At 42.1% G+C, this 12,335-nt stretch overlaps 1 protein-coding gene across 10 annotated transcripts in view; it reads left to right on the forward strand.

Annotated features, from left to right (window-relative positions):
* Positions 1-12,335, forward strand: part of Kif27 (kinesin family member 27) — a 111,441-nt gene that overhangs the window by 71,853 nt on the left and 27,253 nt on the right. For all 10 annotated transcript variants that reach the window (XR_008215660.1, XM_052727511.1, XM_052727512.1 and 7 more), the window contains one exon: positions 10,923-11,036. Coding sequence is in view for 9 of the 10 variants with exons in the window: in XM_052727511.1 (XP_052583471.1) it covers positions 10,923-11,036 (114 nt within the window). In the remaining variant the exon portion in view is untranslated. The remainder of the gene's footprint in view (positions 1-10,922; positions 11,037-12,335) is intronic.

The raw sequence follows: 12,335 nt of genomic DNA on the forward strand, positions 1-12,335 counted from the left end.
TCCTGCAAAGCTTTGCTCAGCCACATAGTAAAACCTGTTTACTCAACTCTGAGTACTTTCTTGAAGGTTCTGACATCACAATAAGTCACAATGATAAAAGCTCAGATCTTTAATTAAGGATGTCACATTTTTAAGCTTATAAAGCTCACTTTCTGCACAGTATCATTTGTAAAGGATTGCTCATTTTCAGAATGCTTTGACACACATTGTTCCTGCTGCTGTGTGGGAGAAGGTCCAGGTGGAGTGGTGGCATCCCCTTTCAAGTGCGAATGGCCAGTCTGTGCACCCAGTGGGGATATGGAGTGGAGAGCTGGAAAGGAACATGGGTCAGCTTGGGACCTGGAGCCAGGCTGGCATGTGTTCAACCCCAGCTTTCTCTAGTCCTGCATGAGATGTGTGGAGAAAAGCATTAGCCCTCTGGATTTGTTTAGTCTTCTCTAAAGTTGCCCTCATCACACTTAGCTCCCAGGACTCTTTGGGAAAGAAGTGGACAGTCCTAAAAGTACTTCCTAGCTGTGTGTGCCAGGCTTTGTTCTGTTGAAACAGCAAACAGAATCCAAGGTTGCAGCACAATTAGAAACTCCCTAGGGGCTGGGCGGTGGTGGCCACGCCTTTAATCCCAGCACTCGGGAGGCAGAGCCAGACGGATCTCTGTGAGTTCGAGGCCAGCCTGGGCTACAGAGTGAGTTCCAGGAGTGGCGCAAAGCTACACAGAGAAACCCTGTCTCGAAAAACCAAAAAAAAAAAAAAAAAAAAAAAAAAAAGAAACTCCCTAGGATTATTTTATTTTAAATTAAGACTTCTTTCTAGAGTGGTTTTAGAGCCTCAGGAAACAAAAGATAATTGCTGCAACACATAGCTTCCTCCATTGTAAGCACCCCCAGATTAGATATATTTTAACATTGGTTGTAATCTGCTTTCAGACTATTTAAAATCCAACACAGAACCTAATTATGGAACTTAAGTATTTGCCCATTCTTAAATTTTTTTGTTATTGTAAAAATTTTTATTGGAATATACTTTCTTTACAATGGGTTTTGATAGATCATTAAATTTTATTTTTATTATAATTTTTGAAATTTCATTTTTGCACTTATTTTTCTGTATGTGTGTGTATGTGTGGGTGTGCATGTGCCACAGAGTGCATGTGTGGAGGTCATGGAACAAGGTGCAGGAGTCTGTTCTTTCCTTCCATTTCTCCTGTGTGTTCTGTGAATCAAACTCCTGACATTAGGCTTGGTGACAAGCACCTACCGAGCCAGCTTGTTAGCCCTATCAATTTTCATAAAGTATGACAAAATATATATAATATAAAACTTACCATCTAACCCTTATAAATGTTTAATTCTGTGGCATTAATTATATTCACAGTGAGATGAAGCCATCATAGTTTCTAAAACATTTCCAAGACTTCAAAGAGAAACTCCATAACTATTAATAATAATTCTCTTTCCCCACTTTCTTTCAGCTTCTGATAAGCTCTAATATTTATTTTTTCTCTGTGAATTTCATTTTCTCTGTATATCTTGTAAGTGGGATAATTCATCCGTTGGCATCTGGCATATTTACATAGCATGTTTTCAGAGTTCATTGGTGTTTTTAGGATTTGTCAGATCCTCACTCTCCTCACTGGGACATTGAATGCAGTAGCATCTGTGTGTAGTGCCAGCTCCTGAAGCGGAGACAGGGTGGTTTCTTGACAGTTTGAAGCCAGCCTGGGCAACATAGCAAGACTCCATCTCCACCTCCCCCCAACAGGGTTTTTCTATGTAGCTCTGGCTGTCCTGGAACTCACTCTGTAGACCAGGCTTGGAACTCACAGAGATCCACCTGCCTCTACCTCCTGAGGGCTGGGATTAAAGATGTGTGCCACCATGTCTGGCCTATTTAATCATTTTAAAATTTTTATCCATCAGTAGATGCTTAGGGTGTACATGCTACTAAGAACATTGGCATGGTATTTGCTGCCTTTTTAATTTCCAAGTGTTTAAGTTCTTTTAGCTTTTTGAGGAGCTGCCAGTAGTTGGTTTTCTGTAGCATCATTTTGCATTCCTACCAGTAATACAGAATAGACTTATCATGATGTTTTCTTTTTTTTTTTTTAATTTATTATCTTATACATTACATCCCAAGTGTAGTTTCTCTACTTTCAACCCCCACCTCCGGCTCCCCCACCTCCCCCGGATCCATTTTCCATTTCCCTTCAGAAAGAGCAGGCCTCCCAGGGATAGCAAACAAACAGCATAACAAGTTATGATAAGATTAGGCACACCCCCTCATGTTTAGGCTGTATGAGGAAAATGAGGGTCCCAAAAGTGGGCAAAAGAGTCAGAGACAGCCCCCAGTTCCGCTGTTGGGAGTCCCACAAGAACACCAAGCTGCACAATCATAACATATATGCAGAGAACCTAGCTCAGACCAATGCAGGCTCCGTGATTGTCTCTCCAGTCTCTGTGAGCCCCTATGAGCCTTGCTTAGTTGATTCTGTGGACCATGTTCTTGTGTCCTTGACTCCTCTGGCTCCTACAATCCTTCCTCTCCCTCTTTCACAGGGTTCCCCTGGCTCTGCCTAATGTTTGGCTGTGGATCCCTGCATCTGCTCCCATCAGTTGGTGGAGGAAGCCTCTCTGATGATGATCGGGCTAGGCTCCAGTCTATGAGTTTAACAGAATAGCACTAGGAATCAGTTCATTGACTTTTTTTTTTTGTTTGTTTGTTTTGTCAGTGTTTAGTTCTATCCTAGGTCTCTGGGATATCCAGCCTCTGGTTCCTGGCCCTCCAGGAAGTGTCAGACATGGGCTCCCTCTTGTGGTGTGGGCCTCAAGTTGGACCAGTCATTGGTTGGCCACTCCCACAAGTTTTGTACCACCATTACCCCAGCATATCTTGCAGGCAGGGCAAGTTGTAGGTTGAAGGTTTTGTGGGTAGGTTGATGTCCCAGTCTCGCCACTGGAAACCTTTTCCTGGTTACAGAAGACGGCCAGTTTAGGCTCCATATCCCCCCTTAGTAGGAGTCTTCAATAGGGTCATCCTTGTAGATTCCAGGGAGTTTCCACTTCCAGGTTTCCAAATTGGCCCCCCAAGTGCCTCCTTAGTTCTAGTCTTCTCTCCCAGTACTCTCTTCCTCCATCCCCCACCCAATCCCTCCAGTTCCCATCTCCATCCAACCCAGTCTACCCTCGATATCTCTTCTATTTCCCCTTCCCAGGGATAACAATGCATCCCCCCTTGAGCCCTCCTTGTTACTTAGACTCTGGATCTGTGGATTATATAGCATGATTATCCTTTACTTAACAGCTAATATCCATTTATAAGTGAGTACATACCATGTTTGTCTTTCTGGGTCTGGGTTATCTCACTCAGGATGATTTTTTCTCCCTCTCTTCCACCCATTTGTCTGCAAATTTCATGTGGTCATTTTTTTTAGCAGCTGAGCAATACTCCATTGTGTAAACGCACCAGATTTTATTTATCTCTTCTTCAGTTGAGAGACGTCTAGGTGGTTTCCAGTTTCTGAGTATTATGAATAAAACTGCTATGAACATACTTGAGTAAGTTTCCTTGTTGTAGGCTGGAGTATCCTTTGGGTATATGCCCAAGAGTGGTATAACTGGGTCTTGGAATAGATAGATTCCCAGGATTCTCAGGAATGGCCATACTGATTTCCATAGTGGCTGTACAAGTTGGCACTCCCACCAGCAATGGAGGAGTGCTCCCTTTGCTCCACATCCTCGCCAGCGTGAGCTGTCACTTGTGTTTTTGATCTTAGCCATTCTGACAGGTGTAAGATGGAATCTCAGAGTCGTTTTGATTTGCATTGCCCTGGTGGCTAAGGAGTGTTGCTAGAGTTTTCCTGCTTGGCCCACAGTCAGGACAAATCTCTCTCACCCGCCAGTCCCACAACCGCTCAGACCTGACCAAGTAAACACAGAGACTTATTTTGGTTACAAACTGTATGGCCGTGGCAGGCTTCTTGCTAACTGTTCTTACAGCTTAAATTAATCCATTTCTATTCATCTATACCTTGCCACGTGGCTTGTGGCTTACCGGTACTTTACATCTTCCTTATCCTGATGGCGGCTGGCAGTGTCTCTCCTCCCAGCTTCCTGTTCTCTCAATTTTCCTCTCTGTTAGTCCCGCCTATACTTCCTGCCTGGCCACTGCCAATCAGTGATTTATTCATTGACCAATCAGCAACACATTTGACATACAGACCATCCCACAGCAAAGGAGATTGAACATTTAAGTGTTTCTCAGCCATTTGAGATTCCTCTGTTGAGAATTCTTTGTTTAAATCTGTACTCCATTTTAAATTGGATTATTTGGTTTGTTGATGTCTAGTTTCTTGAGTTCTTTATGTATAGTGGATATTGGCCCTCTGTCAGATGTGGGGTTGGTGACTATGACATTTTCATACATTAACCTACTGTATTTGGATGTCTCCGCTCCCCCTGCTACCCACTTTTACCCCATCTCACTCCTATTATTTCTCTTTCCCTTCCAATCTCACTTCACTCTGCTTCTGTTTTCGTGTCCTTTTTTTTTTTTTTTTGTTACCCAGTGACTCATTTGGGTTGTCTACAGGAGCATGTACTCATTACCAGTGGCTTCACCACTGCAGAAAGGTTTCTCCCTCCCCTGTCAACTGTTAGCTGCTTATAAATCCTTGTTGGGTGTAGGAGTCCATGAGTCCCTCCCCTTTCCATGGCAGGGTGTTGAAAGGTCCAATAATATGGGGTATAATGCTATTCTTTTTTTTTTTTTTGAGACAAGGTCTCACATAGTTCAGCCTGGCCTCCAACTCACTATGTAACGAAAGATGGCCTTGATGAACTTCCAGTCATATAGGCTCCACTCCCTGAGTGCTGGGATTACAGGCATGCACAACCATGTCCAGTTTATGTGGTGCTGGAGACTGAACTCAGGACTTCCTGCATCCTAGATAGGACCTCCACCAATTGAGCTGCATCCTCATTACATCCCTGTAATGTTTCTGATGCACAAGAGCTTCAAATTTTGAAGCCCACTTTATCTATTGCTTTTGCTATCAAGTCCAAGGTCATGAAGAACTTAGCCTGTATTTACTCACAGAAGTTGTATGGTTGTAGCGGATACAGTCAGATTGTTAATCTGCTTGGTGTCAGTTTTCCTATATGGTGTGATTCATGGGCCTGGCTTCATTCTTTTGCATGTAGAATTGCAGTTGTACGAGCGCCATCTGTTGAGGACACTATTCTTTCTTCCTGATGGAACTGAAGAGGATGTTGTCAAAACTGAGTTGGATTGGGAAATGGAGGAATGTTGGTTAAAGGGCACAAAGGTGGATGAGTAAGTCTAGACATCCAATGGGTAGATTACTGACGACAGTTAAAGAATGTTGTATTTAGAGTAAGCTGGATCTGATAGCTCAGGCTTGGAATCCCACATTCAAGGGACTAAGGCAGGAGGATTGCAATTTCAAGGTTAAAATAGGCTACGGATTTATATCCTGATTCAAAAAGCTTAGCTCTTGGACTCTAGAGATTTGGAAGAGTACAGGCACAAAGTAGCACAACATATTCAATCCTGGTTACCAGGGCTGGGGGCACAGAAGACAGGATTCAGGGTTAGCGTTAGAACAGAGGAGAATGTAAAGAGGGAGAGGTAAACAGAAGGGATGAGAGATAATAAGGCAGCTAAAGGTGGGAAGGCAGAGGTCAGACACCAGAACAGCCCAGCACCTGGGAGGTGACAGCCTGTCAGAAAAAGAGGGAGGAGAGTAAACAGGGTAAACACAACTGGTCTGCTGACTTTGCAGGTCAGTATTCAGTGAGGGAGGTGTGGACATGAAGGAAAGACTGTGTGTGTCGTCTGTGTGTGTCCCTTGCTGGGCTCTAGTGCTGGCCCTGACTGTTTAATTCTTCATGTGAGCATGGGTGCTGGGCCTTCTTCTGTATGGTCCCTAGTATAGCCTAGCATGGGTGCTGCGCCTGTCTCAGTGGGCCTTTGGGATCCCTAGCCTAGGTCAGATCCCCACCTCATGAAATACTGTGGTTCAAATTTTCCCTCTTTAGTTAGAGAAATTCTCCAGCTCAAATCTCAGAATATAGTACTGTGACATTTGCTTTGGGTTTTTATAGTGAGGCGTCCCAGGAGGGATCATTACCTCTTAACCCGTCTAGCTGCCAACTTGCTGCTTAGCAATGCTGTTTGAGTGCTGAGAGGAGAGGATTTTCCTGGCATTCTTCCCTCTGCCAGTGTAGCTGCTGCAAGTGCCTCCCTCCCTCCCCTCCCCCTCTCTTCCTCCCCTTCTTTCTTCCTCTTCTTCTCCCTTCCTCCCTCTCCACTCTTTCTCGTTCTCCTTTAGAATTACCTGTGTGCAGTTTCTGGGGCTTTCCTTTTGTCCTGTTATGTCATTCTGTAGCCTGTGTTTGTCCTTAACCAGGAAGAAGGCACCCCAGTCAGGGACAAGCCCCCTAGGATACACTCTACACTTTCTCCACTGTTCTGTTTTCCAAAATTCCCTTTCTTTCTTCCTTTGCTACTGAAATTAGTGTTTGCCATTACCTACCACATCATAAGGCAGCTACTCTCTAACTGTCCCTGGACACAGCCTATGAGTAGATGTTATCTGACATTCTTGGGAATGTCAATTGCCAGTTTGTAGTGTTTCTAATTCTGTCTGTGTTGCTCGAATTCTAAATGTTCTTTTAATAAAAAATAAAATAAAATAAACCAGTACCAGATATTGGGGTAAATTCTGAAAGATCAGAGAGACAAAGGAACAAGCCACAGATACCTCTTACCTCTAGAACTCCTCAGCCTGAAAAAGCCTCTAGTTCCTGCCTGCTCAAGCCTTATATACCTTTCTCTGCCCAGCCCTCACTTCCTGGGATTAAAGGCATGTGTGCTTCCAAAGCAAAGGCATGAGATTTCAAGTGCTGGGATTAAAGGCATGTGACTCCCAAGTACTGGGATTAAAGGTGTGTGCCACCACTGCCTGGCTCTGTTTCTCTCCTAGACTGAGTCAATCTCATGTAGTCCAGGGTGGCTTTGAACTCACAGAGATCCAGACGGATCTCTGCCTCCTGAATGCTAGGATTAAAGGTGTGTGCCACCACTGCCTGGCCTCTATGTTTAATCTAATGACTTGTTCTGTCCTCTGATCTTCAGGCAAGCTTTATTAGGGTACACAATACATCACTACAGTCTCTGTTGTAAGCAACTCTGAGTCTTGGTCTACATTCTTCCATTGGTATAAGGATCAGGCCTGCCTGTCAGACTATGGTTTGGGGTTTCATGTAACACAGGCCATGGCTTACCTCAGACATAGTGCTGTCTAAATCCATGCTATAAACCATTGAAATGCAACTCTACCTATAACTTAAACTTTCACACTCTTTGCAGCAATTGTTCAGTATAGGTATTCCAGACAAAGAAACAGATTACTCCAAATGTAGTAGCATTGTATTCCTTCCTATAAAACAGAGAACCATGCTCAGTCCAAAAGAATACTTCGGCATTTGTTTAGAGATAACTTTAATCTGTTTATCTAACTTATACTTGTCTAAACCATCCAGAGCATAGAATGGCTTGTTCATGGGCTCTTCTTCTCTGTTTTGTTTTGGGCACACTAGAGTCGGAACCCATGGTCTTTTGTGTATGAGTCATGCACTGGGTACCTGAACCACATCTCTATGGCTAAGATTCAGGTTTTGTTTGGCTTTGAGACAGAGTGTGTCTCTGTCACTGAGGCTGGCCTAGAACATGCGTTCCTTCTGCCCCGGCCTCCAGAGTGCTTTGGTTACAGTCATAAGCACCATACTGAGCTTATGCAGAGAAATAAGGGAGAATCTCTGAAATCATGGGTCGCGTTGTGATACTGGGCTTTTTACTTATCAGCACTGTTTCCTTCTGACATGGAGTTTACAGTAGTTCTGTTCTCACGGTGTCATTGCAAGGGTTAAATGTGGCAAGCTTTCTTGTTGGACTATTTTGGATCACCAGCCTACAAATAACAACATGGAGACTTCCATTTAATTATGGAAGCTTGACCTTTATCTTAGGCTTGCCCCCAACTAGCTCTTATAACTTAAATTAATCTGCATTCTACCATGTGGCTTTTTTTAACCTCTTCCCCTTTCCTATACGTCGACTTGTTCTGCATCTTCTGGTGTCTCCTGCATGCCTAGATTCTTCTTCCCAGTTTCTCTCTACCCAGAAGTCCCACCTATACCTCGTGCCTAGCTAATGGCCATTCAGCTTTTTATTGCACCAATCACAGCAACACATCTTCACACAGTGTACAACTATTCTGCAACAGTTAAATACTATAATTAAGTGGTTGGTTTTTTCAAGTCCGGCACAGGCACCAGTTTCACCATTATTTTGTATTGTGACAGGAATTAATTATAAAGAAAAGGCAGTAGTTTCTAAAGTAGCACATGGGAGAGATGAATAGGTATTATATAGGTTCACCTCCCAGGTCAAGGTGCCTTTGTTCAAAGGAAATTTCTTTCAGTATCCTGAAATTCCCAGGGTGTGACAGGGTAAATAATGACTGTGAACTAGAGCCAAAGGGGAGGTTCTCTGAGAGTTCAGCTTTGCACCACCATCTATGCTACACTAATGCTGCAGACAAGGTAAGAACTTAAAAACACCTGTCCACTCAGAGCTTGTGCTGAAACACAAGCATTTCCTTTATATAATTCTTAGTTCTCTGGAATAAGAAGGTCCAGTCCATCACCTTCCCTATATTTCTTGCCCTTGATGGCATCTCCATATATGGTACCAGAGTGTGTGGATCTCCTGCTGCATCCACAGAGTTGAAGATACTGCTGACTAGAATCTGGCCTGCCTTAACCTGTTAGCCCTGGCTCTTGATGATGGGCCCCTGGCTGGAGTAACTTACAGGTTGCTCTGCTTTAGAGCATGACAATGCTTTTATTTCACCTTTTCTCCAATGACATTATAAACTGTATTGAGGCCACTGAGTCTTTTTATCTAATTTGTTAGCCCGGTCTTTCCTTGCCTTCAGCCTTGTGTCCTTGTTTGTCCTTAATGACTGGCCTGCATGCTTTTCCACTTAGAATACACACCAAATGGTACCCAGAAGTCTGTCAGTGTCTCCTAACTGTGCCTGTCTGCTCCTTCACAGAGGCTGAGCACTCTTGTCCCCCAGGGTTAGACCCCTCTGCTCCCCTGAGCCCTTTCCTGCCCTGTCTGTGCCAGAAGTCAGGAGAGGCCAGTTGCAGCACAGATCTTTGTTATTTCTGCTTGATCATTTCATGCCCAGAACTCAGATCTTTCTGTTTGCTTCTTTTGTGATAACACTCCTGAAATGATCTTTGAGAAGCAGTTTTTTACTTCCTTATACATTTGTCACAGCCCAATGCTTTTGTAAAACATAAACTAGCAGAAAAATGAAGTAAAATTATACTAATAAAAGCCCCCCCCACACACACACACATTTTTGATTGCTTTCTCTACTTGTTTGTCTTTGTGACATGATCTCAGTACGTAGCTCAGTCTGGTCTCAAATTCATGGCTGAGGGTCAGGGGACAGGTGTGTCCTGCTACTGTGCCCCATACTCTTTTTTATACAGTATCTATGTATCCCTGGCTGTCCTGCAACTCACTATGTATAAAACCAGGTTGAATTCACCACAGAGATCTGCCTGCCTCTGCCTCCCCAGAGCTGGGATTAAAGGTTCACTTAAAATACACACACACACACACACACACACACACACACACACACACACACACACACACACACATACACACACTATTGTTGTCTAGGTTGGCCTCAAACATGTGATCCTGTTATTTCAACCTCCCAAGTAGCAAGATTATAGGCATAAATTATGCTCAGATCAGCACAAGACTTAACTGTTTGAAGTCAGTAGGTAAAAGAATTATGAGGTGGAATTGCTATGAAAGTTACCGAACGCTTTCAATCTCTATACTTACCCATTGTCGATCAGTAACAAACCCATATTTAACCAAATATCTGTTCAAATCTTACTCTGAAAATGTAAATAATCCTTAGGTCTCTTGAAGTCAAGGCCAGGCTCCTCCCTGTATCTCTTCTCCTTAGTTACCATCCAGTACATGGGAACCATTTTATCCACACCCTCCTTCCTGACTCCAGGTGTCAGTAGTGGGGGAACACCATGAGCATTGGGCTTCTTGATTCAGTCCTTAAGACGTAAAAGAAGCTAATGAAGTTAGAGACTGCTCTTTTCAATGCTTTGTTCTGTCTGATCTTAAGCTACAGGCTCCCATTTTAAAAATACTATTTTTAATTTTGTATATATGTGTGTATGTGCATATGAGCACAGGTCCCACAGAGGTCAGAGACATCTGATCCCCCAGAGCTTGAGTTATAGTGGTTGTGAGCCACCTGACATGGGTTCTGGGAACTCAACTCAGGTCTTCTGCAAGATGAGCACCCACTCTTAATTATCAAGCTAGTGTTCCAGCCCGAGAATTACTCTGCACTGGAAACTTGCATTTCTACTATAGTAAGTCCAGATACATCTATGGCAGGTAAGTATCATGGGTGACTGTGAGGGTCACAATCTCAGAAAGGTAGAAAAGAAGAACACAGGGAAATTTGTAATACAAAGAATGAAAAAGATTCAGTTTTGTTAGTAAACCGACTTTATTGCCTTAAAGTTAAAATGACCTCACTCTATCTTATTTTTGCTCTTGTAACAAGGAATGTGAATGCTAAGAAAATCATTCAAAGGCTGTGGGTGTAAACTCAACAGAGCACACTTGACAGGCGTGTGGCTCTGGGGTCTAACCTAGCAGTGAAAAGGAAAGGGGCAGTGGGAGAAGGGAAGAGAACAGAGAAAGAATGGTCATCTGCATACTTAATGAGCGACGGTAGCGGGTAGTGAAAGTGAATAAGGCATTTTTAATTTCTCTGTATGCAGGAGCTGCAGTTAAAAACAGGACAAGGAGAAGATCTGAACCCAAAGGCTGAAGATCTCGATGGATTTAACTCGAACAGAAGAAAAGGTCCTTTTAGAAGTGTGGACCAACTCCAGGTTGGTCAGCTCTGTTCAGTGTTTCTAATGCTCTTCAATTTTGATGAGAGTCTAAGTATAGGTTAAAAAATAGAAGATTCTGAATAAAATCTTCAGACATTAGATTTTTTTTGTTGCTTGTTTGTAAAATGTCCTGTATTTCTTTCAAAAAATTTTATTAAATTATTTCTTATCCAGAAATGTGTTATCTTCTTATGTCGGCAGAAATGATTTATTTGAATATTGTATGAAATACATGTTATAATATTAGATTATATTTATTCCCATTACAGACAGATTTATTCTCAGAGAGACAGGTATATTTCTAAAATCTAGAACTCTACATTCAAACAGAATCAAATTATGTATGTACAATAACATATTAAGGAGTATTTTGGTGTCATATTTAAAAAAATAAAACCATAACCCATAAACGAATTTCAAAGGTCAAAAAAATTGAAAATATTTATTTAAGAAAAACAGTGTACTTAAAATTGTAATCATATTCAGAATACAAATACATCTATTTAAAATTTGAAAAATATTTACATTTTACATATTTTAATAGTAACATTTAGAGTATGGATGTATTCCCACAGATACCATTTGCACTCAGAAATATTTTCAACAATTGTAATTGTCTTTTTGTCTACTGGAAACCCCACTCACAGTTGAGAAATGCTGTAAATATTAACTTAATTGTGGACTTCCTAAAGCCTTTTCCTGGGTCTAGGCTAAACTGAAGTATTTGAACACTTCCCACTCCTGATAACTGCAGTGCTACTGCTCCTGTGGGCATCAGTGTTGGGTGGATTGACAATGCTCACAAGATCATACTTCACAGGTCTGTTGGAAGATTAACTGGCTTTGCAAACCTTTGTTGCCTTGACTACACTGCTCTCTCTTCTTGTGCATTTTTATTGCCTCGTTTCTATTTGTTGTTGTTTTGTGGCAGGGTCTCAGGTAAGTCGAGATTACTCTGAAAATTTCAGGAATGCAGGATTACAGGCTTGGGACACGGTGTCTGCTTTCTCACTCTCTTAATACAGATTTCCAGTTCTTTCTGTGCTGTGTTGACTTTTCTATTTATTTGTTGTTTTAGTGCCTTTAATGACATTTCAGTGTGCTTGTGATAGGATGTATTTTAGTCATGTTTTATTTATATTTGTCTTGCTTCTGGTTGTGTTAACAGGATACTAACATACTTTGTATATCCTTCCACCCTTTTGTTGTATTTTGCAGTTTTTGAAGTTAACAATCTATAAAGTAGATTTGTTTTTTCATGGAGTGTTTATTCCATTGGATGATTGAATAAGGCAT

This window comes from Peromyscus californicus, unplaced genomic scaffold (assembly GCF_007827085.1).
Source record: "Peromyscus californicus insignis strain IS unplaced genomic scaffold, ASM782708v3 Scaffold_8__1_contigs__length_139910024, whole genome shotgun sequence".
NCBI lineage: Eukaryota > Metazoa > Chordata > Mammalia > Rodentia > Cricetidae > Peromyscus > Peromyscus californicus.